This window comes from Podarcis cretensis (genome assembly GCF_951804945.1).
Source record: "Podarcis cretensis genome assembly, chromosome: 8".
NCBI classification, from domain to species: domain Eukaryota; kingdom Metazoa; phylum Chordata; class Lepidosauria; order Squamata; family Lacertidae; genus Podarcis; species Podarcis cretensis.
In genome coordinates this window covers 40,645,066-40,672,424 of record NC_137177.1, presented here as the reverse complement: position 1 = coordinate 40,672,424, position 27,359 = coordinate 40,645,066, and the positions used below count along the sequence as shown (strand labels likewise).

Sequence of the window (27,359 nt, the reverse complement as noted above, 5' to 3'; positions counted from 1 at the left end):
TTAAGCATTAAAGTGCAGACATCTTCTGCTTCTGTATTCCTAATGTTCTCTCTGTCTATCTCTTCATAGGTGCCATTGAGAAGCAGAAGCTAGTGTACATTCTGAACAGGGATGCTGCAGCCCGACTCACAATTTCTTCCCCATTAGAAGCGCATAAAGCCAACACCTTGGTTTACCATGTAGTTGGAGTAGATGTGGGGTTTGAAAATCCCATGTTTGCCTGTCTGGAAATGGATTATGAGGTAATGAGGAATTCGTCTCTCTGGTGACTTCCCTGCTCAACAGTGTGTCTCTTTTAAAAAAATGCAACTAACACCTTGTTGACTCCTTTGTCAACAAAGTCAACTGTCCATCTTCAAGTTCTCCAATATGCTTAGTATGCCCTTTTTATAAATAAGCTGTCTTTCATCGTATTCTCCATAATACAGCAAAATAGAGATTTCTCTGGATGGCGTGGAGGAGGCCTCCAGTGCAACCATGGGTTAGGTCCCCACTATCCGAGTTAGGCAAGTCATATGACTGAGTACATAAACAGATCAGAAGGGCAAGGAGGGAAACAGGCCTTGGTGGGCAAGCAAGCAATTGCAGAGAGCAAATGCTCTCCAAAGGTGCCCAAGTCCTTGACTTTGGGCTTAGAACACAGCTTACTATCAGAGGGCACCTCACCTGAATGTGTACTAGTATTTTGTTCTTAGTGGCATATTAATAGCAACAACAGTATTACTATTTGTTGTGTATATAGTATCATTTATGCACCGGTATGGATATATTCCTGTAACCTAAGAGATTTCTATTCTAAAACAGACACAGGGAAACAGTAGAGGAATTGGGGAGTGAAGAATGTGTGTTTGTTATTTATGTCAGCTCTGGATACATGTGGGACAGGCACTGTAAGAGAGGAGTTGCATGGATGTCTCTTGAAGTGCTTTGCGGTGTTTCTATTGGTTAGTTTGATTATAAGTTTATATTAGAGGTCTTATTATTTTCAGTCCAAATTTTCAATAGAAGAAGTCAGCGCTCTTCGTCGAATGGCATGCGGCTTCGCTCGGCAGGGGAAGCGGAGGACTCATAGCACCACACCACCCCCCATCCCCCGCTCCGAAGCCTTTAAAAAGGCTTCTTCGCGGGTCGGGGGGCGCAAACGGTGCCCGCCAAGTCACCAAGTCCATGGGCTTCTGCGCCCATGGTTTTTGAGGGTCCCCGCGTCGCCGGCGCGGTGGGACCCAACCCCTGCCGAGCAGGCTCCCTCCGGAGCTCGGAGGGAGTCCGCCATTCGGCGATGGCGCCAACCCGGAAGTATGTTCCATTGATTTTGTGGCAATAGGGTCAGTTACTGCACCAGATAAACAGGCAGGTGGCAGACTGAATAATCCGTTTCTGAACTATTGGATATTTAAATTTTTTATTCATGGCGGTTTTTCTTTCGGGTCCTTCACTTACAGTGCAGGCAAACCTTTTCAGTCTGCTTTATTACTCTTAATTTTTTCATTTTATTATGAACATTTATATAGTATTCTTCAGTTGATATTTCCAGGACAGCTTACGTTAAAAATGCATCCAAATGTATGTTCTCTTACGAGGCAGAGTATGACACTAATTTATTGTTGGTACATGTATTGTTTTCCACAGGAAGCTGACAATGACCCCACAGGAGAAGCGGCAGCCAACACCCAGCAAACCTTGACATTTTATGAGTTAGATCTGGGTTTGAACCATGTTGTCAGGAAATACAGTGAACCCTTGGAAGAACATGGCAACTTCCTTATTACAGGTACTGCTACCATTTCCAGTCCTTTTAGGGAAAAGGCTTTATCCTAAGATGTCAGAAAGAGAACTGCTTGAGACAAATGCACATTTTCTGTAGGCTCAAGCCATACTAGATGAATGAAAAGTACAACAGCATTACAACTATCCTTGATAGTTGCTTTTGTGCCATGCTTTACAAAAGTGCAACAAGTATTTCCACTCTATGCGCTACATTGGAAACCTAAAGTAGGTTAAAAAGTGGAGACCTCTGTTAGTAGGCAGAAACCATCAGATTCATGAAAGCTCACCATATGTAACCCTCTCACTCCTGTGCTTTTCTTTGCTACCCTGATGATTGTCTGCACCTTAGCCCAAACCATGACATTGTCTTATTGCAGCAGAGATTCAAGCACGAATACATTACTACCAAGTAGTCTGGCAGCCAGGCCAATACTGGACAGGGCAGGATTGCCTGGAGGGGCAGCCAGAGTAGGAAAGCTGGCTTGCCAACCAGTTGGGTAACACTGGATATTTGCAAGTCCCTTCTTGCTTTCACTTCCTCTGCCTGAACACAGACCCCTCTTCAGCCTGAAAATGGTGGCAAACATGTGCAGTTTTTTCTCAAGTGTACCTTGGGTAAACCAGTTCCACAAGAACCAGACGAAACTATAGATGGAGCTGCTCTTCTTCAGCTTCTTACAACATGTTTCTTTTATTCGTCAGTCCCTGGAGGTTCTGATGGTCCCAGTGGAGTGCTGATTTGTTCTGAAAACTACATCACCTACAAAAATTTTGGTGACCAACCAGATATCCGATGTCCCATTCCCAGGAGAAGGGTAAGGATCTTGTAGCCTTTTTCACCCTAAAGGAATATCCCAGTAGCATTCTCTGGGCAGCTGAAAAAATGGTTCACCTTTCAGGTTTGGCCAAAAAACGCAGCATTTGTATGAAGATGAATGCATTATTAACAAAGCTGTGTAGGCTCCATTGAGGTCCTTAGTGAACTTGGACTTCCATGGAGTGGGGAGTGGGTCTTTCCATGCCACACCTTACTTGTTAACTCCTTTTCCATATCAGCTAGAAAGAGCTGGCAGCAAAAGGTTGACTTACGATTTTGCAAAATTCCCAAAATTCTCTCAATGCTCATTATCTTGCTAAGACTTTTAGGGACCGTTAGGAATTTGAATCTATGTAACAATATATCTGAAGAGTCCACAAGGGACTGTGCTGCCTGAGCTAGGCAGGCAGGCCACCATTGCCACCTCCAGCAGCTGTGCTGGTAGACTTTGCAATAATTGTGGATGAGGTTGCTCTAGAAAGTGCATGCTCCATCACCACTTTGTCATAACTGTGGAAAATACTCTTAAACAGTATTTGCTTTCATCACAGCAAAATGGCAGCTATGCAAGCACTTTGCAGGGTGATCTTGCCCACTGTGCCTTATTCTGAGCAAGGTTTGAGATCGGCACCAAGGAGAGCATTTGGGTTATCCTTGCTTTATGGGAGGAAGGACCCAGTTGGATGGCTAGCAGTAGTGGCAGCTGGTGATGGAGGCAGGTCATTTGAGGGTAGCGGTGCCTAGTCTTCAGCCTGAGTTATGTGGTGTAGAGTGGCTCATTATAGGATCAGCCACAAAAATATTAATTTCCTAGTAGCTGAAACCATTATGATAGAAATTATTACTTAAGTATGGAAGTACTGCTAATTGTAAACTGAAAGTGAAAACGCTGTTGTGGCTTGATGTGATGAGTTGATGTCTCTTCTCTGATGCTTATTGTGGAGATGGCATTTCTTTCTGATCAAGCATTGTTGGTGATTACGTACTTGGTGCTGTGCAGGACACAGAAGACACTGTCTAGAAGTTTTTAAATTGCAAATCTATATTAGACAGTCAGAGACATTACTGAGAGAGGGCTGTACCTCCCATCTGGTGGAGTTGGGGTACAGTCTCCTTTGTTGCTTTAGCCTTCAGGCAGCAACTACCAATGGTCCTCTTTCAGAGGGTGTTTGAGACCCTTGAGCTGCAGTTTTAAGGTTCATGTTTTTGTTCCACTGCAAACCATTGCTTTGTCTGTTCTTTTTGTTGGTAGTTTAATTTTATGTTTTAATGTTTACTTGTAAGGTCTCTTGAGGTGCTTTGACAAGAGTTGGGAGATAGAATTAATTTAATAAATAGATCATGTTGGAAATTGATATTTGATGGTGGGGGGGGGGGAGAGCTGGACCCAGGGATTGTGAGGTGTCTAGCTCCTGCAAGGCCCAGCGAAAGAAGCGAGGGCTTGATAGAGGGCTCTGGAGCAGCATCCCAGAAGGGCCCAGGAAGGAGGACTAGCAGGAGAAGAACTTTACCAGAATGGAAGGAAGCAGTGAGGGAGCCTGGCAAAGCTGCTATAAAGAGGGGTGATATTTGCAGTAGGAGGGAAGCCATTAACAGGTGATTTCTAGCTATGATTCCATTAGGGCAGCTTCTGCCTTTGAGTCTGACTTGCTCTTCCTTCTGGCAGAATGACTTGGATGACCCTGAAAGAGGCATGATTTTTGTCTGCTCTGCTACACACAAGACCAAGTCTATGTTCTTCTTCTTGGCTCAGACTGAGCAGGGTGACATCTTCAAAATCACCTTGGAGACTGATGAGGATATGGTACGTCTCCTGCTGTATTCATGACTGTTTGCTTGTGTGTGTGTGTGTGTGTGTGAGAGAGAGAGAGAGAGAGAGAGAGAGAGAGAGACAGACACGGGGGAAATGTTTGCTTGTGTGTGAGGGGGAGAGAGGGAGGAAGAATGGGTGATGTGTGAACTTTCACATCTAGCTCAAGCAGTAACTCATTTGTGGTGGTGGTTTCAGGTAACAGAAATTCGACTCAAGTACTTTGATACAGTTCCTGTCGCTGCTGCCATGTGTGTTCTGAAAACTGGGTTCCTCTTTGTGGCTTCTGAGTTTGGAAACCAGTAAGTAAAATCTCTGACTTCTTTCTGAAGGGTTGCTGAATTTTTATGCTTGATACTGCTGTTGATGTTCTGCAAAGCACACATGCAGTTTTGGCTACCTTTCCTTCTCCAAATTTGGAAATTGTTCAGGTTGTGGCTGAATCTCAGACCCTTGCAACCAACCACAGGTATGGCCTGCCTGCTTGGTTTCATCTTGCCAATTTCATCAAGGAGTGTGTCAGTGTCCTGTTTTCAGAATCTTACAGCAAGCATGGGTGTTGTGGGTTATTATGTCAGGATAAAATTTTGGATTTGTTTAGCCAGTGAGGCCCAAACACATCTATACACATATAGCTCATGGTGTGATATTTCATTCACAGGAAGAGAGAAAGGATCTGGGGCAGAGAGCGTATCGTATTGTTTGCCTTTTCTACAGATAGACCAGGGGTAGTCAACCTTTTTATACCTACCGCCCACTAATGCATCTTTCTTGATGGTAAAATTTCCTCACCGCCCACCAGTGCTCGATGGAAGGAGGATTCAGCTCGTTCCCTAGAACCCCCTATCGCTCACCTAGAACCTTGAAACGCCCACTAGTGGGCAGTAGGGACCAGGTTCACAACTCCTGAGATAGACAAATAAGGATGTGAAGATGTGTCTTAAACTTGGCCCCTCAGCTACTCTCCTTTGTCCTCAAAGTGTTTTCTTCAGCAAGCAGCCCTACATCTTGGACATAATTGAAATAGCAAATCCTGGGGTGGGGGGGAAACGGTCCAGTTTCATCAGAAGTGGCCCTCCTAGTGTCTCCCTCTTCTCTTTGCAGCTACCTCTATCAGATTGCTCATCTGGGGGATGATGATGAGGAGCCAGAGTTCTCCTCTGCCATGCCCTTGGAGGAAGGAGACACATTCTTTTTCCAGCCTCGGCCTCTCAAGAACTTGGTCCTGGTGGATGAACTGGACAGTCTGTCTCCCATCTTGTGTTGTCAGGTATGCTGTGTGCTTTGTCCCATAGCTTGTGACAAGCTGCTGGATTCTGTGTTGACCTCTGATGCTGGACATTGCATAGCCCTCTAGACCTTGAGAATAATTCCAAAAATGGTATAAGTTTCCAAAACTCCTTTAGATCAGAAACGCAAAGCAGGTGAGTTAGTTCTTTGTCATGTTTGTATTTCACTTTTCCACAGAGTTGCTTAGCGCAACATGCCTGTCCCTCCTCTTCCCACCATTTATTTTCACAGCTGCTACTTTGGGTTGTAGGTTAGGAGGTGATACCCCTATGAGAGAGTGTCTGACTTGGTGGAAGTTGTATCCAGTGCACTGCACTCTTCTGAATTTTGCCACTTTTAATTTTGCACGGGATTTGTTAGGGGCCCAGGACTTAACACTTTATGCACCCCCAATAGTTTGCAAAGTGGGCTAGCATAATATTTTCTTAAGTTGAGCCAGCTGTAGGTCATTGTGCAGCATTTTTACAGAAGTGACTATCTGAAGGGAGGGAATTCTGTCAGGAGAGAGCCCACTCCCAGTGGGAGCAGTCAGAATTTTTTAATTTTTTTTTAAAGGTGAAATTTGGGAGAGGGATGGCTTGAAGGCCACATTTTTTTTGCCAATCCTGCATGACAGTGGGGGATCTATGGAAGCAGTTGTTTTTTTTAAAAAAGGCCTAAAATATTGGAGGTATTGAGTGGAAACAAAAACCCTTTGGGGGAGCCACTTGCGGCACCTGATTTATCAAGTGGCAAATGTGAGAACCTTTGCCGCAATCACATATGTAAATGGGAGTAAAATGTTGTAGCTCTATTTATGATGCTTCGAAAATGATAACCATCTTAATCGAACAACCTGTCACCTTTCCTCTCTTATTCCTGCATCTTGGCTGCTTTCTGTGCAGATAGCTGATCTGGCTAATGAAGACACCCCTCAGTTATATGTGGCCTGTGGGAGGGGGCCTCGGTCGTCACTGAGGGTCCTTAGACATGGACTTGAGGTAAGAAGGGCAGGACATGAAGAGCAAAGCCATTCTGGATCTTCCTCTTGGGTGAAACCTTTTTTGTTAGATGAGAATGGATTCACTGGTGTATTCTGAAGCTGAGTAGAGCTAGAACAGGCATAGGCAAACACTGCCCTCCAGGTGTTTTGGAGACCACAATTCCCATCATCCCTGACCACTGGTCCTGTTAGCTAGGTACAATGGGAGTTGTAGTCCCAAAACATCTGGAGGGCCGAGTTTGCCTATGCCTGGGCTAGAATGTCAGCCTAACTGATCTCACAGTTTGGTTAGATTTTAGAGCCAGGTGGGTGAATCACATTTGCTGCACTGTGTGAGAATGTCATAAGAAGTCATAAATAGCATGTGCATTGGGGATTTTGGAGAAATATACTGAGCTAGATTTTCCAGTGGTTGGGTTCAGTGTAAAACATTTTTATAGTAGTTGAAGGACAGAATAATTCTTTTGTTTTCTCCTGTGTAATAGTAATAATTAGGTCCTTTTTATTTGGTGGAGAAAAGCTCTGTTTTAAGCTTTTTAGCATTAATAAAATATGTCTTTCTCTAGGTATCTGAAATGGCCGTCTCAGAGTTGCCTGGTAACCCCAATGCTGTATGGACAGTGAGGAGGCATGTTGAAGGTAGGAGGTCTTCTGTGATGCAAATGCAGTGGTAAATGGCACGTTGAATTTCATTGTTCATCTACAAGTCACCTTACTTGGTTCAGCTGTCTTTGCCTGGAGAGCATCTACCTACCTCAGGATTATGACTTTCATTCTTAAACTGGAGTAAGCACAAATGTTGTGTGAAAATTGCACATACCAACTCGGAGAGAAAATCTGCCTGTTTGTAGGTTTTTAGGAGTCCCTCCCTGCTGAGAGCAGGAGCACTGACAATGCTGTTGCCCCTCTTGCTATGGATGTAGTGCATTCTGTTCAGTGATCTCTTGGCAGTGTTGCCTTTAAGCTCACTGCTGTGGCCTTTCTTGGTGTCTCTTAGTATATGATTATGATCTTTACCACTCATGGTGTTCCTTCAGCCTCCACCCCCGCCTTTCACTGGAATTGTCTTTGCCATACAGCCTTTGGTATCTTATGTGCTACTACACCTTCTGTGTGTTTCTGGAATCTCTGCTGGCGCAGTGAAACTGGGCGGCTGTCCTGGGACATTCTGTCTTGGGGTGTATTATTGCAATAGAACCTGACCTGTCTGTGGAAGAAGAAGAGGCCTTAATGCACAATCCTAGGCTTATGGTGGTAACATGATTGTTTCGCTCAAAAGCTCCATGGACAGCACAATTATGACTCTTCATCATTTGCTTAATCATGAAAGAGTATTGTGCTTTTTTGGAATTAGGGGAAGTTGTAATGCCCTTCCCTGAAGGCATCTCTGAGAAATAACCAGGTACCCCTCCTGACTTGCATTTGCCATTTGCTGAAGGCTCTTGCTCCTCATTGTGTGTGTGTGTGTGTGTGTGTGTGGTGTTGTTGTTTTTCTTCATATATTAATCTGTCCTCTGTGATGGAGTCAAAAGTGTGTATGATCTTCAGGCAGGACATCCGTGCTGTTCTCAGCTGTCTAGCTAGCACAGAACTTTGGAAAGCCAGGACCTGTTTTGATCAGCCTTTCTGTATTTTCAGCAGTTCAAGATTTGCTCTGAAAATGCTTTCCTGACCTGCAAGGGTTGCTTGTCATTCACATGGCTGGGGGTCAGGGGGAAAAAATGCCCCTGTGAGACTTTTCCCAGACAGCAGCTGGTTTTTCATGGAGTGGAATTAGAGTTGGAAGGGACCCAAGGGCCATCTAGTCTAACCCCCTGCAATCTCAGCTAAAGCATCCATCACAGATGGCCATCCAACTTGTTCCATGTGTGAAAATAAATTTATTATATGTGGACTTCAGTGCCTCATAAATGTTTGGGTGACCCAAGTGAGTCCCAGCTCTCACGTTACAGTGTGATTGAGTAGAATACATTGGTCAGGAGGATAGCTTTACTGGTTCAGTTTTGCATCATGCACAAGGTTGTTTGATGCACTTAGTATTTATTAATGGCTCCCTCTAACCAGGTGTGTGCCAGTTTTCGCCATGTAATGTGTTAATGCAATGGCTTGGTGTCTAAAAAATGCTAAGCCATGGTTTCTTAAACCATGGTTGGGTTGTACCCTGCCCAGTGGCTTAACTATGGTTTGTTTACTGCCAACAAACCACAATTTGAAGCCATGGGTTCTTGTTGGCTTTGGAACCTTGTTTAGTTTTTAATTACGGCTTGCTATTATGTATGAATCCACCACATTTCCTCAATCACTATTTCTTTGGCCATCTCACCACCTCCTCACTAAGCTACAAAGCTACCAAGCTACAAAGACATGTGGCAAGATCAGCTTGAAAAGAAACCAAACTTCGGAAAAGAAAGCCATGGTTTGTTTTGTTATCTGTGGTACAACTTGTGCCATATACATGGTCAAACAAACAATGACTTCACTTTGTGTGCAAACCAGGCCAGTAGTACAAAACTGACTTGGTCATATTGTGGTAATCCTGCCTGTGTCTGGCTTGTGCTTCTGAAGTTCTGCATTCTCTCATGTTACATGTGTACCATATGAACCCCTTCCAAGCAAAAACTAACCTTGGCTGGTATGTGGTCCCTGCTACTACCAATACCAAGCCTTCTTTTTTCTTCCACAGGTGGCTGGTGGTGGAGGTGCTGATCCCCTCCCACAGGTGTGTACCTACAGCCAGGGGCTGTAACTGGAGGGGGGGGAGGAAGAGGCACAACCTTGAGGCTCTTTTTAAATTACTTTTCTTGCAAACACCTCTTTCAGCAAACTATGTAAGAAGTCAGTATCCAAGTACCATCTGAGTCCTCAGCCCTCTCCTGAGCTGGGATAAGAACTGGCTTTTACTGTCCAATTGCTTTCCACATCCTTGGGGTCTTTCTCAAGATAAAGTTAAGCTTCACATGCCTGTAACTATAAGGAACTGCCATCTTTTCTTGCCCACTGGTCCTGGGCATTCCAGTATTTTAATGGGGGTGGTGAGACCAAGTTCACGTTTAGAGATGTTAAAGTCTAGATATTCATTATACCATATTCTTCTACACCCCAGAGTTCTGGGTTTAGTGACTGTTGTTCCTTACCAGAGTTCCCACTCTGGGTACAAAATGAACAATACAGGCAGCTGTCTGATGCGCTGTTGACATATGATGGACCTTGTCTGCTCACTCACCCTGTTGGCCTCACCTTGCTCTGTGCTGAGAAGGAGAAAAGAGGTGCTGCTTGCCTGTCTTGATTCCTCTCTGGCTTGACTTCTTTCTCCTGCCTTTCACAGGAAGTTGGTGGTGGTGGTACCATTTCACTGCTGCTCACAAAATGACTTACAAGACTATTTAAATACAGCATAGCTTATGCAGCAGTTAAAATCCATGTGCAAAGTTAAGAGGCATGAGATCACGGGCATATCTGCAACTTTTAAACAGTGATATTTCAAGTACTTCTGTGATCACTCCCTCCCTCACTCAAAACTTTGCCGATGCTGTCTTTTATGGAGCAGGCAGACATTGGGCATAAGTTTCATTTAATTTTTCCAAGAGAGTTTGGGCTAGGAAAGCCATGTATGCACTGTCATTAGAGCTAACAGGTTACTTCTGTGACCACAAGAAAGGAATCTCAACAAAAATTAATGTTTGTGAATGAATTCCCAGTGCTAATGATACTGTTAACAATCTAGTCCATGATGAACTTCTGACTACTCGGACACCATGATTTTCCAAATAATTGATTTGCTTCTTGTGTTTAAAAGGGGTAAAGTCAATTGTGTAGATAAAATGAGGGATGAAGCTGCATGGGAACCCCGATAGTTGTCCAGGAGCGCCCCCTCCCCCAAAAGCTAGTTCTGGCAGCTGTTGGGTGCCAGCAGACTGAGGACAGTGGGGGTGCTTTGTGAATAAGGAAGCCTTGCTGCCGGTGTTGCTGAACCTTGTGCATCCATTACAGTCGAATGCTTATGACATGGGTGAATCTGAACACCTGAGTGCCTCGATTTGGAACTGTGTTAGGAGTCTGTGGAGGACTTGGGTGGCGGCTTTAGCCTTTATTGTGACAGAGAGGAGCACATGTCATGGACCTCTGCACTGAGGTGGGAGTGAGTTCCACTCAGGTCAGCAAGTAAAAGTGTGAATGGCTTTGCTTTTGCCACCTTAGGGCCCTCTCATCTGTTTTGGACTATCAGCTTTCCCCAGCACAGCCGATGGGAGCTGCAACCCAAAACAGCTGAATAGGCATGAGTTTGGTGAAGGCTATACAGTAAGCCTGAAATTTAGGGGGGGGGTATATTATGGGGAAAGCACCAAAAGCCAAAATCACATATGGCCAAAACACATTGGAGGATATTGTGAAAGTCGCCCTCCCCCTCAGATGCCTGCCCCCCTTTTAATTTATTTGCCAAGCACAAAAAGCTGAATTCGCACAAATTAAATATATTTAAGTTACAAGGTTACTGTATCTAGTTTCTGAAGCTGAACTAATTAGAGTCCTCCTATATGAGTTGCTCAGTTGCTTGCTCCTTTGCCTGGTGCCTCCACAGGATTGGCTGTGAGCTTGGTGGGCCAATCCGCTGTTGGTATTTAACTCTTTAGAATGGCTGTTTTCCATATCTGAGTTCTTTGAAGCTGGTGGTCTACAGATGAAAATAAATATACAGCCTAAGATCCTGAATTGTGTGCTGCCCCTGTAAAAGGCCAAGCTGGAGAGTGCTTAACATGGAAAGCAGCTACACAAGCATAGGTGACAGGAACATGGAAGCAGCCTTGTATCTATTCAGACCATTGGGCCATTGGCTCAGTATTCTCTACCCTAACTGGCCGTGTCCCTGCAGGGCTTTCTTTTGGGAGGTATTAGCAGCGCTACTAGGGATTGCACCAGCAGGGGAAATGTTTTCTGCTATAGTGGTAATTTCTAAATGGTTTCATTGGCAGAATGAATGTGAGGAAACTGAACAGTGACATGTCTGTTAAAATGTTACATATTTATTTGTTTATTATTAAATTTGTTAGTCACTTTATATTTCCCAAGGCAACCCAAAGCAAGTTACAGCCAATTAAAATTCATATTAACATATCTATGCATTGTCTAAATCCTGTGTAATCTCTGGCACTATATTTAAAACATGTGAATAAGCTATTTTGTTTCTATGGATAGAGGACAACTGGAAAGTGTTCATGTATCCATCTCCAAGCTGAGTGGACACCATGTTAGTTAACATTACAGTCTCTTCTTCAGCCCCACTTTTTTTTTTACTTCAATTGAATCCATGTTGCCCCCCTGGTATCTCCATCCTTGGCAGTATTGCTGTTTAATTCTTCCTTTTTGCCCCCATTTATTTCCATAAAACTGCAGCCAAATTCTTTCCCTTCTGCTCCTTGAACAAGAAATCCCCTTGGTCTTTTTGGTGGTAACTAAACCGGACTTGCCACTTAGCATCTACTGTGGAAGCCTGAACTCTAGGGAGGACAACTGCTTGACCTGGAGTTCCTGTAGGGCTCCATTGTGGGAAGATGCAAAGAGAAGAGCATCTTGATGCAGAAGTGCAGATCTTGCCACCATGGGCATATCTCTTTCTAGTGGCTTCTAATCTTGCATTTTGATGGTTCAATGCAATTTATACCTGTGAAACCATAGAAGTTTCTCTAGCTCTGCAAAAGCCTGCTCTGACTCAGATTCCTCAATCTGGTGCTTAATAGTTCAGTGGCATTCTGGGGGTTTTTTCCTTTCTGGAATGTGGAAAGGTGGTGTGTGGATTCTTACTATTAACTATGGAAAGATCTAAAATCTGTGAGAGGTTGCTAACCATTTGTTCTCTGAGCTTCCATCTGCTTCATTAGTTCATTGTTTTTGTAATAGTGTTTTGTTATCCCTCCTGCCAACTCCATCATTTTTTAAAAAAGAACTAAATTAGCTGCATCTCATATGTTTTAGTTAAGTTACATTGTCTGGGTTGGTGTATTTTTATTAACCTGTGGGATTTATTTTGATCTACATCACAATTTTTGTTTGACAGATACTCTGTGTTTGTGTGTGTTATTTAGAGAGAGCAAATGAGAATAAACTGTTCTGTTGGCTGCAACGTCTTGTCTGATCATTTTCTTGTGGTTAGGAGGAGAGCAAGAAACTGTTTTCACTTCAGTTGTATTCTGACCCAGATGTGATTATTATATAAATGGGGGGGGGGGGGAGAGGCTCACAAAGAAGGTCCACACTTCTTGCTGTAGCTTCCTTGTGCCTTGAGTATTCTTCTCCTTTTACCACAGTCCAAGTGTCTGAAGGCCATGCTGCCTCTTTGTCATGAACTTGTGTGTGATGGTGATGATGGAAATAACTGTAGTAGCCTTTGTGAAGAGTTTCTGTTGTCCATATTTGTTCTACAAACCTCTTTCTTGACCTTCTAAATATTGGCACCCGTCTTCTTTCTTCTGTAATTAGATGAATTTGATGCCTATATCATTGTGTCCTTCGTCAATGCCACCCTGGTACTGTCTATCGGAGAAACTGTAGAGGAGGTTACAGACTCGGGATTCCTTGGTACTACGCCCACCTTGTCTTGCTCATTGTTGGGAGATGATGCTTTGGTGCAGGTAAGGGGCCTTTTACCTCTTAGTGTTCTGCTTGCCTTTTGCAGCCAGGCCCGTTGGCCTTCTCAAGAGATGCAAGGAGAAGGTTTGGTTGTGGTGCTCTCCTGGCATGGATGGGGTGGTGGTAGCTTATTTAATAGTTGTGACCTGCAAACTGGCTAGAGAATAAGGTCACCTTTAAGGTTGGGAAAGGACTGTTTCCAGAGCCTTTCAAAGTAAGATTCCCTTGGTGTTCCGCTCTTACTAAAAAACGTTTAGTCTTCTACTGCATTATTTAACTGGTTGCATAGACTAATATTCCCTGTGATTTTTGTTTTGTTTTGTTTTTAAAGGTAGATAGGAGCTTGTGGAATCTTGATCATTTATTTTTATTTTCTTTTAAATAATATTTATTAAAGTTTTGAAAGTTACAGAAAAAAAGAAAAAGAATTAAACATAACAAAACCATACAATACAAAGACAAAAATACTAAAAACAAAATTAAAAAAAAATTCTTCCAGTAGCACCTTAAAGACCAACTAGGTTAGTACTTGGTATGAGCTTTCGTGTGCATGCACACTTCTTCAGATACACTTCTTCAGATTCTTCTGAAGAAGTGTGCATGCACACGAAAGCTCATACCAAGTACTAACCTAGTTGGTCTTTAAGGTGCTACTGGAAGAATTTTTTTTTATTTTGTTTTGACTATGGCAGACCAACACGGCTACCTATCTGTAACAAAAATACTACATATACATAACAAAAATAAAACAAAAACAATTTAAAAAAAACACATCCAATACTTTCAATGTTATTAACTTTCTTTTACTTGTTTCAGCGACCTCCTGACACCTCCCTTTTTTTGTATTCCACTTCGATTAATTGTTTCAGCAAATCCTTTCCATCTTCCTCAATTTTCTGTCCTATCATTTAACTTGACAAATTCTAACATTATTTTTTCCTTTAATCCATTTATAATCTATTGTACTTAATTCTTTATAACATTTCTGCTAAAGCCATGTAACTTCATTCCAACATCTTTCTAACATTCCTTAATTTTACAATATTTCTGTAGATAATCTTTAAATTTCTTCCAATCTTCTTCCACCATCTCTTCTCCCTGGTCTCGGATTCTGCCAGTCATTTCCGCCAATTCCATGTAGTCCATCAACTTCAACTGCCACTCTTCCCGGGTGGGTAAATCTTGAGTCTTCCAATACTTTGCAATGAGTATTCTTGCTGCTGTTGTTGCATACATAAAAAATGTTCTATCCTTCTTTGGCACCAATTGGCCGACCATGCCCAGGAGAAAGGCCTCTGGTTTCTTCAGGAAGGTATATTTAAATACCTTTTTCATTTCATTATAAATCATCTCCCAGAATGTCTTAATCCTTGGGCATGTCCACCAAAGGTGAAAGAATGTAACTTCAGTCTCATTACATTTCCAACATTTGTTTTTGGGCAAATGATAAATTTTTGCAAGCTTGACTGGTGTCATGTACCACCTGTAAATCATTTTCATTAAATTCTCTCTTAGGGCATTACATGCCGTAAATTTCATACCTGTGGTCCATAACTGTTCCCAGTCAGCCATCATAATGTTATGTCCAACATCTTGTGCCCATTTAATCATAGCAGATTTCACCATTTCATCCTGAGTGTTCCATTTCAACAGCAAGTTATACATTCTTGACAAGTTGTTAGTTTTGGGATCTAACAATTCTGTTTCCAATTTTGATTTTTCCACCTGGAAGCCCAGTTTTTTGTCTGTGTTATATACCTCCATTATTTGGTAGTAATGGAGCCAATCTCACACTCTATTTTTTAATTTTTCAAAACTCTGCAATTTTATTCTGTCTCCATCTTGTTCCAAAATTTCCCAATATTTCAGCCATTTGGCCTCCATATTGAGTTTTTTCTGAGCCTTCGCTTCCATTGGTGACAACCATCTTGGGGTTTTACTTTCTAACAGATCCTTGTATCTCATCCAAACATTAAACAGTGCTTTTCTAACAATATGGTTTTTATTATTATTATTATTATTTTTAATATTTTTATTAAGTTTTGCATAACTATATTTCACAGACATACAACAGACAAAAGTAAATGAAATAAACTTAAAAAGAAAAGAAAAAAAAGAAAAGAAAAAGAACATAAAATACGTACAACATAAACAACACAACTTTAACAACACAACATTAATTTTACAACTTAAACAACACAACATTAATTTTACAACAACATTGATCGACTTCCCTTTATCTCGATTTCGGATAATGTTATCTTAATTATCTTTCTGCTGTATCTATTCCAAAATAAAATTTATAACGTAGTAAGCGTTATCTCATGCCTACTGTGATTTTTTTTTTTTAAATACATCTATATTTCTGATTAACATTTTGATTTTCCCCTTGTCTCTATTTCCATATATATTCTAAATTTATCCCATTCATTACTAAATTTTGTACTTTTTTGATTTCTTATTTTCTGTGTCAGTTTTGCCAATTCTAAGTAATCCATTAATTTAAATTGCCACTCCTTTAATGTTGGGGTTTTTGCTGTTTTCCAGTACTGTGCTATGAGGGTTCTAGCGGCCGCTGTTGCGTATTGAAGAAGGGTTCTATCTTCTTCTTTAATATCTTTGCCAATTATCCCCAGCAGGAAGGTTTCAGGTTTTTTAACAAACGTATATTTGAGAATTTTTTTTAATTCATTATAGATAGATTCCCAGAATTTTTTGAGAATCTCGCATGTCCACCACATGTGAATAAATTCGCCCTCTTTACTCTTACATTTCCAACACAGTTTGTCGCCTGTTCTATAAATTTTATGCAATTTTATCGGCGTTATGTACCATCTGTACATCATCTTGTACATATTTTCCTTAAGTGTCGTGCATGCTGAAAAGTTCATATCTTTACACCATAAAGCCTTCCATTTATCAAACTCTATATTATACCCTAGATCTACCGCCCACCTCACCATCACCTCCTTTACTTCCTCATCCTTGGTGTCCCACTCAAGCAACTGGTTATACATTTTTGATAATAATTTTGTTTTACTTTCTATTATTTCAATCTGGAATCTAGATTTTTTCTCATTTATTCCAATCTTTTTGTCTTCCGTCCACATTGAATTTATTTGATGATATTGAATCCAACCAGTCAACTTATTTTTTATTTCTTCATATGGTCTAATCCTCCACCCGGATTCTGTCTAACAATATGGTTTTTAAACGCTTTGTGTGCTTTGACCTTGTCGTACCACAAATATGCATGCCAACCAAATACATTGTTAAAACCTTCCAGATCCAGCACATCAGTGTTTTCAAGAAGCAGCCATTCTTTCAGCCAGCAAAATGCAGCTGATTCATAATAAAGTTTAAGGTCTGGCAGGGCAAATCCACCTCTTTCTTTAGCATCAGTTAATATCTTAAATTTTATTCGAGGCTTCTTGCCCTGCCAGACAAATCTAGAAATATCTCTCTGCCACCTCTTGAAACAGTCCATTTTGTCTAGAATTTGCAATGTTTGAAACAAAAACAGCATCCTTGGCAATACATTCATTTTTATCACTGCAATTTGGCCTAACAGTGATAGTTTCAAATTTGACCATATTTCTAAATCCTTTTTCACTTCAGTCCAACATTTTTTATAGTTATCCTTAAATAGATTCACATTCTTGGCAGTCATGTTTACCCCTAAGTATTTCACTTTCTTAACCAATGTTAATCCTGTCTCTTTCTGAAACTCATCTCTCTCAATCACAGTTAGATTTTTCTCTAAAACCTTAGTTTTCATCTTGTTCAACTTAAACCTGCTACCTGATGAAATTCTTGAATCAATTCCAATACCCTTTTAGTACTAGATTCTGGCTCTTGTAAAGTCAATACCAAATCGTCAGCAAAAGCTTTCAGTTTGTACTGTTTAGCTCCCACTTGTATACCTTTAACCAATTGGTCCTTTCTAATCATATTTAGCAGAACCTCCAGGACCGATATAAAAAGTAATGGAGAGATTGGGCAACCTTGTTGTGTCCCTTTCTCAATCTTGAACTCTTCTGTCACTACATTGTTCACAATTAATTTTGCCTTTTGTTCTGAATAAATTGCACCTATACCATTTTCAAAACCTTGACCTACCCCCATCCCCTGTAAATTCTTCTTCATAAAACTCCAAGAAATATTGTCAAAGGCTTTGATCATTTACCTTGGTAGCACTTTTCAAGTTGCTGTTTGTTGACCTTGCCCTCTCTCAGCTAGATATAATGAGAGCACTTGATGGTGAATGGCAGAAATTAGTTGTGTGAATGAGATAAAGATTATAGATCATTTTGTAAACTAAAAAGCTGTATAGGTAGGCATGGAAATCTTGCCATGTGCTTGTGGCAAATGGGCTAGAGATGAGCATTCTGAGTAAACTTTTGTAAACCAGATAAGAGATGCTGGTTCTTCTGCTTCCCTTGTTGACCTGTGGTGTATCCAAATGACAGTAAAAAAACTGTATGTGAGCAAGCAGTTTAGGAATTTTTTTTTTTAAAAAAAGGCTAGGCTGATAACTTCTGTGAACTGACTTGCAAGGCTAGCCTAATAATGGAAAGAACAGCAAAGGCACTTCCTGTCAGATGGACTGACTCAGCATCTTATTTCTGTATTTGTTTAGGTTTATCCTGATGGCATCCGGCACATCAGAGCAGATAAAAGAGTTAATGAGTGGAAAACACCAGGGAAGAAAACCATCGTCAAATGTGCTGTGAATCAGAGACAAGTGGTGATCGCACTGACAGGGGGAGAGCTGGTCTACTTTGAGATGGACCCGGTACGTGAGCTTAGCTGGAGGGAGATGTGACTTTCATGAGGGTTTGCAGACTAGGCTTGCAGTGGAAACAAATGAGAACTGCATCACAGCATTATTGGGCTCCTTATGTTGCATTCCTTCATTTCAGGGGTTCTTGTGCAGAATAACATTCAGGTAATTTGTGCTATTTGGATGGGGTGGGTGTTTGAGGGTTGCTTTGGTGGGCCATTGCAGAGACTGGCATATTTTTTAAGACCAGCTTATCTCTGATAAACTTGGTGTTCTTCAAAGTGCTCCAGGCTTCCTACCTCAAAAGGTCAAACAAGCAAGGTCACCTGTCATCATACATGGTTTAAAGAATTTATTGCACAGCTCTTGATCTGAAATGAGTCTGGTTCTGCTAATCCAGGTGTGACTTCCTTCCTCCATTGTGCCTTTTTTCCACACCAGTCAGGGCAGCTGAATGAATACACAGAGAGGAAGGAGATGTCTGCTGACGTGGTGTGCATGAGCTTGGCCAACGTTCCCCCAGGAGAGCAGCGCTCCCGGTTCCTTGCTGTTGGGCTGGTGGACAACACTGTGCGCATCATTTCCCTCGACCCCTCTGTAAGTGCTTCCTGAGAGTCGAATTAAAGTATTGTAACCAAAACTACCCCCCCCCCAAAAAAAAAACTGAGTGAGAGGAAGTTCCAGGGGTGGTTAGCAGGGCTTTCCTTTCTTTGGATGTGAGAATGCACTAGACTGACTTTGGTTTGTTATCTAATAAGAAAGGAGAGCATATTGGAAGCAAGCAGACTCATAAAGTGGGCAATACAACTGCTGGTGCTTCGTCAGAAACCCCAAAGGCATGGCTTACTCCTCCAGTACCCCAATATGTCTTCCAATTTTAGCTGACTCCAGCTGAACTCTAGCATGCTCTTTTCCCAACCCAAACTGCAGTTGCTTTCTCTCCCCTCCCCTTCTTTTTTTGATACCCTGCCTCTTAATTTGAAGGTTCAGGCATTCCAAAGGGCTTGATGCCAGCAAGGCGCATCCAAGCCTCTGGTCATGCGTATAATAGGTCAATTCACAATAATCAAGGTGTATGTTGTACATGAGCTTTCTCCAACCTGGTGACTTTCAGATGGTTTGAACTACAACTCACCCCAGCCCTAGCCAGTTTGGCTGAGGATTATGGGAGTTGTATTCCAAACTTTTGGAAGATAGTGGGTTGCCTGAAAGAAGGCCAGAGCTAAAAATGATTCTTCAAAGACTTCCTCAGATGAAATGAATCTTCCCACAGATTGCTCCAAATGGAGAAACACTTTGAGCTGGTTGGCATAATCAACATTGCCATGTGCTTCTTCAATCTGTCTCTTCAGACTGCTGGGGGATGTGGTTGAATGCCCTCCTACATAGAAAACTGGCAGGTCAGCCTAGTCTTCTCCTTCAAATGTGCCAGGCATTTTTGTACAAAGGAGAATCCAGCCATTTACAGTTCCTCAGCTGATGTCTGAAGTGGTTCAGGGTAGCAACAAAGACCTTATGTGTTATGCTTTGTTCTTTCTCTCTGCTTTAGTAATGGTGTCTTCCTTCTCCATCCCTTAGGACTGTCTTCAGCCGCTGAGTATGCAAGCTCTCCCTGCCCAGCCAGAATCACTGTGTATTGTGGAAATGGGTGGAGCTGAGAAGCAGGATGAGCTGGGAGAGCGGGGCTCGATTGGCTTCTTGTACCTGAACATTGGCTTGCAGGTGAGCAATTACTGCCCAGAACCTTTGCTGGATCCTCGATATATGGGATTGGACCAGGTCTTGCTGCATTTGACTGGACTGTGTGGGAAGCCATACTCTTGAGTTTGTACAACCCTATAGAGACCCGTTCCACATACCCTCCCAGAAGGCCTGCCAGAATGGAACACTGCGTCCCTCCTGCCACCTTCTTCACTCTTCCAGAGCTCCCGAGCAATGGAGCCCTCTCCCGCTTTATTAAGGCAGACTCTAATCCCATTGTGAAGGATACCTTTTGTCTGCCAGGGAGGAGGGTGGAAGTGTTAGAGCTCATCTTCCAGCAGGTCAGGGGTCTTTGTATTTAGGTGGGAAGTGGCAGTAGCCTACACTTTAAGCTGCTTCACAAAAAAACCTTTTCTTAGTTTGTTAAAGGAGGAAACAGCAGCTTTGTAGCAGTGTTGTGCTTAATTTTGTACATGCCAGAGAGAACCTGGAAATAGTAAGACTTCCAGAGTCAGGAGCTGAAGATACATTGGTATTCTGAGTTCATCTGGTGCTCTTTTTCTCTATGCCTGCCCTTGTCCCTCTCCCCACACCTTGCTTTGCTCATCTTCCCTTGTAACCCAGAACGGTGTGCTTCTCCGAACTGTCCTTGATCCAGTTACTGGTGACCTCTCTGACACAAGGACCAGGTATCTGGGCTCGCGCCCTGTGAAGCTCTTCCGAGTCCGGATGCAAGGCCAAGAAGCGGTGAGTGAGCGGGGAATCAGAGGAGTGCACTCATGAAAAGCTGGAGGGGGAGGAGCAAAAACTTCAGGAGGACTGTGAATCTGGTGACTAAGATCTTTTAGAAATTTGGGGCGGGATGAGTTCACATCTAAATTCCTTGTTTACCGTCTAGTACAGAGGGAAAATACATGCTATTGGATGGGGGTGTGAGTGAGGGAGAAAACAAGAGTGTTGATCAGGCCAGGGGAAAGGAAATACCTTGGCCTGCTTCTGGATCCTGCTCATTTTAGCTGCTTGTGGGAAAGGGAGGGGGGCATTAAAGGAGGAGGAAGTACTCAATATAGTTTGTTTGCCTGGCTCTTGCTGCTGTAGTCATTGCACCTGATTTACAGAGTGCAAGGTGTTTTTGAAAGTTGGTGATAAAGTAGCCAGGCTTGTGGCCTTCAGGATCATATTGTTGTGGAGCTGGAAGGGACCCTGTGGGTCATCTAGTCCAACACCATGCAATGCAGGAATCTCAATTTGGCCCCCTCACAACTTCTCTTATGCTGCTGGCTTGGGGACTCCTGGAGCCTGTAATTAGTTCTGCCCTGCCAACAGAGCCTTTGATTATAGACTGCTAGGAGAAGAAGGCAGCCAGCTTGGTTCCCAGAGGTGTGAGCTGCTCTGTCCCATTTGCTGTTCTCTCCCTGAGTTTTCTCTCTCTTCTTTTCCTCCTGCTCCAGGTGCTGGCCATGTCAAGCCGTTCTTGGCTGAGTTACTCCTATCAGTCCCGCTTCCACTTAACACCCCTCTCATATGAAACGTTGGAGTTTGCCTCTGGCTTTGCTTCAGAGCAGTGTCCAGAGGGCATAGTAGCCATCTCAACAAACACACTGAGGTTCGTATCAAAATGCCAGCGGTGGGAAAGGAAACAAATAATGGAGCCTGTTTGCCTTCTCTCTTGGCACACAGGACTGTCTGTCTGTCTTGCTTGTCTGTCCCAAGCTCCTTCCTGAGCAAAGCAGGGGCATCTGGTGCCCAAAAAGGTTGCCCTGAATGCCTCCTTTCTACATGACCTTGCATGGGTAAGGTAGCTTACCCACTCTGCATTGAGTAGCTTGATCTGGCCTCCTTCCTAGTTGCTCAAGATGGGAAGGAGAGCTGTACATGGCAGCCACCCACCCACTGCATCCCACCCGAAGCATGACTGGTTGTTGGGAGGAGATTATTCCTTGGTGGTAGTCAGTCTGTGGAGTGTACACCAGAGGCTGCTCTACTTTTTCACAAAGCATCGGGTGGTTCTGAAAAAGCAGCCTTGTTGGTTTTGTTGAAGGTCTACTTGATCTCTCTTCAGGGGCAGGAGGCAGCTGTCTCTCCTGATATTGAATATTAAAGGAGGTTGCCTGGCATGCTGACACCCATAGGCTTTCCTGCATGAAGCTCCATAGAATACAAAGTACTGTGAATTGGCTGTCAGGGGTGGTCATTGTAAATAAGCCTGCAAAAGTAACTGGTCTTTAGCCATCATGCAAGTGCAGGTATAGCGCTCTTCCTTCCACTAAGCAGACTGAAGGAGGAGGGACGCAAGGACCGTTTCCTCCTCTGCCTTTCACTCACACACTCATGGAGCTCCCCATCACTGATGGCTACCAGGCAAGTTGTTAGTTTTCAGGTTGAAAAGGTCCCACTTCTGCTTGATGGAAGGTGGTTCATGCCACAGATGCTTGCCCACAAGGGAGGCTCCATTGTTTGGCCTGGATGTCCTTTTAGTTCCTTTAAGGTGGCTCACTGGAATAAGCTTAATGTCTGCAACTTTTTTGGCTCCTACAGGATTTTGGCCCTGGAGAAGCTTGGAGCTGTCTTCAACCAGGTTGCCTTCCCGTTGCAGTACACTCCTAGGAAGTTCGTCATCCACCCTGAGAGCAACAACCTAATCATCATTGAGACGGACCACAATGCTTATACTGAGGCCACTAAAGCCCAAAGGAAGCAGCAGATGGCGGAGGTAACATGCCTGGCTTCTGCCTCAGGCCCAGCTCTCACCAAAAAAGGGCAGGGACAGGATTCTGTGAGCTGGAGCTTCTTTTGTTGCTGCTGCACTTGGTGGGGAAGTTGTCGCAACACAGTGCAGAGCAGTGACCACTTTTCTTTCTAGAGAGGAGGCATGTCTGCTTTTGTAACCCATGGAAAAGCTCACGTACTTTCTGCACCTCAGTTAGGACTGCCTAATCATCATAATCACAAGAAGCAGTGATGGCCACCAACTTGGATGGCTTTAAAAGAGCATTAAACAACTTCACGGAGAAGTATATTATCAGTTGCCTACTAACCATGATGACTATATTCTGTCTCCATTGCCAAAAGCAGCATGCCTCTAAATGCCAGTTCTTGGGAATGAATTAGGTCCTGCTTGGGCTTCCAAGAGGCATCTGCTTTGGCCACTGTGAGAACAGGATGCTGCACTAGAGATAGGTCTTTGGCCTGAACCAGCAGGCAGCTCTTACAGTCCTTTTTTTGCCCCTTTGTGCGTTGCAGGAAATGGTGGAAGCCGCAGGGGAAGATGAGAGGGAACTAGCTGCAGAGATGGCCGCAGCGTTTCTGAACGAGAACCTTCCCGAGTCCATCTTTGGTGCCCCAAAGGCAGGAAATGGACAATGGGCGTCTGTTGTCCGGGTGATGAACCCCATCCAAGGAAACACTTTAGATCTAGTCCAGCTGGAGCAAAATGAAGCTGCCTTCAGGTAAGGAACAGTTTCTGCACCTCTGAAGCAAGTTACCCTTTTGAATGCTGCCCTTTCTGCTAAACAATGGAAATACTCTTTATACTTTTGTATACTTACTTTGGTCATACTTGAAGTACACCAGTCAAACCAAATATTTACTTGTGCTATTGTAGCTAGATGAGTCTAGAATCTAATTAAATAAAGCAAAAATGTGGTCTACCTGAAGTTGTTTGGGGTCTTGGGGCTGATACATGGCAGTCATTTACCATGATCTCAGCTGACAACAGCCCTAATTAAGTCTCATTCAGTTTGTGTATTGCATTTCTATGCTTCCTTAGTCACAAGCAAATGGTACAACATACTCTTCGCTGCTGCCTTCCCCCAAAGTGTTCTCTCTTGCTCTTCGTTGCTGTGAAGCAACTGCTTCTTTTGCCTTCCCAGTCTTCCCTTGTCTTGTCAAGTAACATTATCGTTCTGGCTCTCTACAGTGTGGCAGTGTGCAGATTTGCCAATGGTGGTGACGACTGGCATGTTCTAGTGGGCGTAGCCAAGGACCTCATCCTGAACCCACGCTCTGTGGCTGGAGGCTTTGTCTACACCTATAAGTTGATAAACAGTGGGGAGAAGCTTGAGTTCTTGCACAAGGTGAGAATTTCCTCCACTAGTGGGTTGGAGGGGGAGGAATCTGGGAAGATGAACATGGATGGGGCTTGCCAAGAGGTTGCTAAAATGTACTGATGAGACCCAACTCTTTGGGACGGAAATCTCTTGGTTGGGAACAGAGGACCATCACTGTTAGTAAGTACTCCACAAATGGTTTTCCTTCTGTCCACAAAACAGCAGCCATATCAAAAATCACATTGGATTTTGCCAGTGTTTGCCATGCAAAATGTATGCACATTGCTTGCTGCCAGGGAAATTTGAGCAATTATAGTAATGGTGTGACAGTTGCAGTTATCTAATGGACATTTGAAGCAAAACAAGCATAGACCTGTGAATGGGTCATTTATAGGTGATCTGACTTGAGCTTTTGCAGCATCTGATGGTGGTTGCTGAATACTTTGGCTTCTGTTGACGTGGAGAAAGCCAACAATGTACAGAGCACTGCAAAAGTTGAATTCTTCCTCCTTGTTGATACCTAGCAGCCTGGACCTGTGAGGAGGCAGGTTCTTTTGTTGGGCAGGAACTGGACTAGGAGGCCCCTTCCTAGAGGCAGTTTGTCTTTGTGGGCTTGCAATGTCCATCTCTTCCCCAGTGGATGCAATGGGTACTTGATTCAAGTGGGCCCCAAAACTCAGTGGTGGTGGATCTGCATCCTTTGTCAGGGCTGAAACTTGCCCATCCTTGCAGTGGCAGGGCTTCATCTATGCAGTGAGGGTACTATTAATGATCTTTGTTTTGTCTGCTTGACAAAGGCTACTTCTCTTTCATTTCATTTCTGTTCAGACCCCAGTAGAGGAGGTACCAGCTGCTATTGCCCCCTTCCAAGGCAGAGTGCTCATTGGCGTGGGGAAACTCTTGCGGGTATATGACTTGGGCAAGAAGAAGCTGCTCCGGAAGTGTGAGAATAAGGTATTTAGAATGTGTTGTGTGTCTTTGTGTGCGCAGATCTCCTGGATGCTGCATTTCCTAAGGCAGACATTCCCTATCGCTTTTAACAAATTTGGTTGAAACCTTTGAGCTTTTTTCAAGCTCCAGGGAAACGTTCTCTTGCCCAGAACTTTGGCTTCCTTAAAAAAATTAGGAATTAAGCAATTCCTAAATTGCTTAAGGGGCAAGTCTTCAGGGCTGTTTCCACCCTCTCTGTAACTTATTACATTTCACTGGATAGATAATCATTTTCTTTCCCTTTTGAATAGAATTGAGAATCTGAGGCTCAAAGGTGTGGTCTTGTGTTTCTGAAGCCATGGCCTATGATTCACATAAGGTGATAGTTGAAAGTTTTGGATTTTTTTTTGTCATTCCTGACACCAACTTTATAATGGTGTAGTGAACAGTCTGCACAAAAGTGCACAGAGCAGCCTGGAGCCCTCCAAATGTTTTGGACTACAACTCGCATCAGCTTTCAGCGTAGCCAATGGTCAAGGATGATGGGATTTGTAGTCCCAAACATCTGGCGGGTGCTGGGTTATAGAAAGTAGAAATAGGAAGATTTTCATATTTCACATATTTGCTTTTCCCTTGTTTGTTTGGCCTTCTGAGTATTCTAGAATCAGGAGAGCTACCTAGAATGATGTTAGCACTGGTTCTCGGTGCACATTCAGATATAGAAAGTGATCACAGATAAGCAATGTCCCAACTCCCCTTTTCTCTCTTAGAAGGCTACAGCTGTTGCACTATAAATGATCATAGCCTTGCAGAGAGATGCCTGTGATGTTCAGATTTCATGAAGGCTCAGGAAGGGATTTTAGGGCTTGCCTTGAACAGCCTCCCTTTTCTGCTTTTTGAACTGCTTTTCTGAATTGCTGTCACTTCCCAGCACATTGCCAACTACATCTGTGGGATCCAGACCATTGGGCACCGAGTGATCGTCTCAGATGTCCAGGAGAGCTTCATCTGGGTGCGCTACAAGAGGAATGAGAACCAGCTGATCATTTTTGCAGATGACACCCACCCCCGCTGGGTCACCACTGCCTGCCTCCTCGACTATGACACAGTGGCTGGGGCTGACAAGTTTGGCAACATCTGTGTGGTGAGTCAGCCTGAAGGCAGCCAGGAAACTCCTGGGGCTCATTTGAGAACTGTCCTGCTGTCGTTTTGATTCCCTGATGTGGGAGATGCCAGTGAAACCCCAGCCTTTTGCTAAGCACCATTTAGCTGGTGGCCTGAGACCTTTCTCCTACACTCACACGCTGCTGTCATGGGCGGTGGCAACTTCCTCTGGACACTCTTCTGCCAAAGTGCACACCTTGTGACTGTTCTGTTAATGGAGACATATGCTTGGTTGCTCTCCTTTTGTGGCTTGGATCACACATCACAGTCAGCCCACAGCTAAAAACAGACTGTGGATTTATGTGGTTGTGTTGGTGCATGCTGCTGAAAAGTTCTTGCTTTGCTCCTCTCCTACTACTGCTGCTGCGACGGCTTGTTGTGACTTCCAGACCTCATCCTGTTGGTTTGTTTGCTTCCAACAAGCACAAGCAATGAGTCAAGAACAAACCTTGGCTAACTCTCATGGTTTGTTGGGGGAGAAACATGCTGTGAACCCAGGTTGGGGCACTCACTGTGGTTTTATGTGACATGCAGAGTGTTGGCTTGTTTGGGCTTTTCTGAATTCATGCTTACAACACCTTCTAGTTATTCCCATTTGCCATTGAGGCCATGCGTGAGTTTGACTCTTCTGATGCCTCCTCCTGTAGGTGCGGCTGCCGCCCAACACAAATGATGAGGTAGACGAGGACCCAACTGGAAACAAGGCGTTGTGGGATAGAGGCCTTCTTAATGGGGCTTCTCAAAAGGTAACTTTGGTGTAGGGAAGGGGGTGCTTCCTCAGGTGAGAAACTGAAGGCTCTTTCTAGTTTTCTGGTTATTTATTAACTTCATTACCTGCTTATTTCTGGAACTGGCAACTTCCTTTTTAAGAATATATAAATCTACTGATAAAAAACATGTTAAGAGTGATTTTTTTTTTTAAGCCAGAGTATCCCTATGGAATTAATAACATGACTGTCTGCCTGTTGGAACCTGAAACGGCTTTTGAAATTAACTTCTGTGTCTATGTAAATGCAGTGTGGAGCAGAGTTAAACCCCTGCCTAGAGTGAAATTGTACTCATGTGGTCAAGCAGATGCCTTTGGAGCTTTGTAATTAGGGTTGTTTTTCGTGCACAAAGAATGGAGATTTTTAAAAAGTTCACAGAAAAATCTCTTCCGTGTTCTTGAAATGCTGTAACATGATACAGGCAAAACTTTTGTGATTTCCCCCTACTCTGCTTTGAGAAGTTCCTGGGGAGAGGAGGGACAGTTTCCCTTTCCAATAGGGGAACATTGGACCCCTGTTAGTTAAATGAAACTTGAAACAGAATGGGGGAGAAACAACCCAGGACAACTGACCCCATGCAATTGTTGAGCCAGTATAGGGAGTATGAAGTGATTCAGGTTTGCTTAATTTATTTATTTATTTTTGCAAATATTTGAAATGCCTTCTGAGGTTCAT

General features: G+C 43.3%; 1 protein-coding gene across 3 annotated transcripts in view; it reads left to right on the top strand.

The window, feature by feature from the left end:
• The window catches only part of SF3B3 (splicing factor 3b subunit 3), a 34,023-nt gene that overhangs the window by 2,947 nt on the left and 3,717 nt on the right, over positions 1-27,359 (top strand). For all 3 annotated transcript variants that reach the window (XM_079988364.1, XM_079988365.1, XM_079988366.1), the window contains exons 4-23: positions 70-242; positions 1,630-1,771; positions 2,470-2,582; positions 4,251-4,388; positions 4,593-4,696; positions 5,499-5,664; positions 6,569-6,664; positions 7,233-7,305; positions 13,141-13,292; positions 17,930-18,085; positions 18,515-18,670; positions 19,652-19,795; positions 20,399-20,521; positions 21,226-21,380; positions 22,313-22,487; positions 23,018-23,223; positions 23,694-23,850; positions 24,652-24,777; positions 25,685-25,897; positions 26,565-26,663. In XM_079988364.1, the coding sequence (XP_079844490.1) occupies positions 70-242; positions 1,630-1,771; positions 2,470-2,582; positions 4,251-4,388; positions 4,593-4,696; positions 5,499-5,664; positions 6,569-6,664; positions 7,233-7,305; positions 13,141-13,292; positions 17,930-18,085; positions 18,515-18,670; positions 19,652-19,795; positions 20,399-20,521; positions 21,226-21,380; positions 22,313-22,487; positions 23,018-23,223; positions 23,694-23,850; positions 24,652-24,777; positions 25,685-25,897; positions 26,565-26,663 (2,867 nt within the window). The remainder of the gene's footprint in view (positions 1-69; positions 243-1,629; positions 1,772-2,469; positions 2,583-4,250; positions 4,389-4,592; positions 4,697-5,498; positions 5,665-6,568; positions 6,665-7,232; positions 7,306-13,140; positions 13,293-17,929; positions 18,086-18,514; positions 18,671-19,651; positions 19,796-20,398; positions 20,522-21,225; positions 21,381-22,312; positions 22,488-23,017; positions 23,224-23,693; positions 23,851-24,651; positions 24,778-25,684; positions 25,898-26,564; positions 26,664-27,359) is intronic.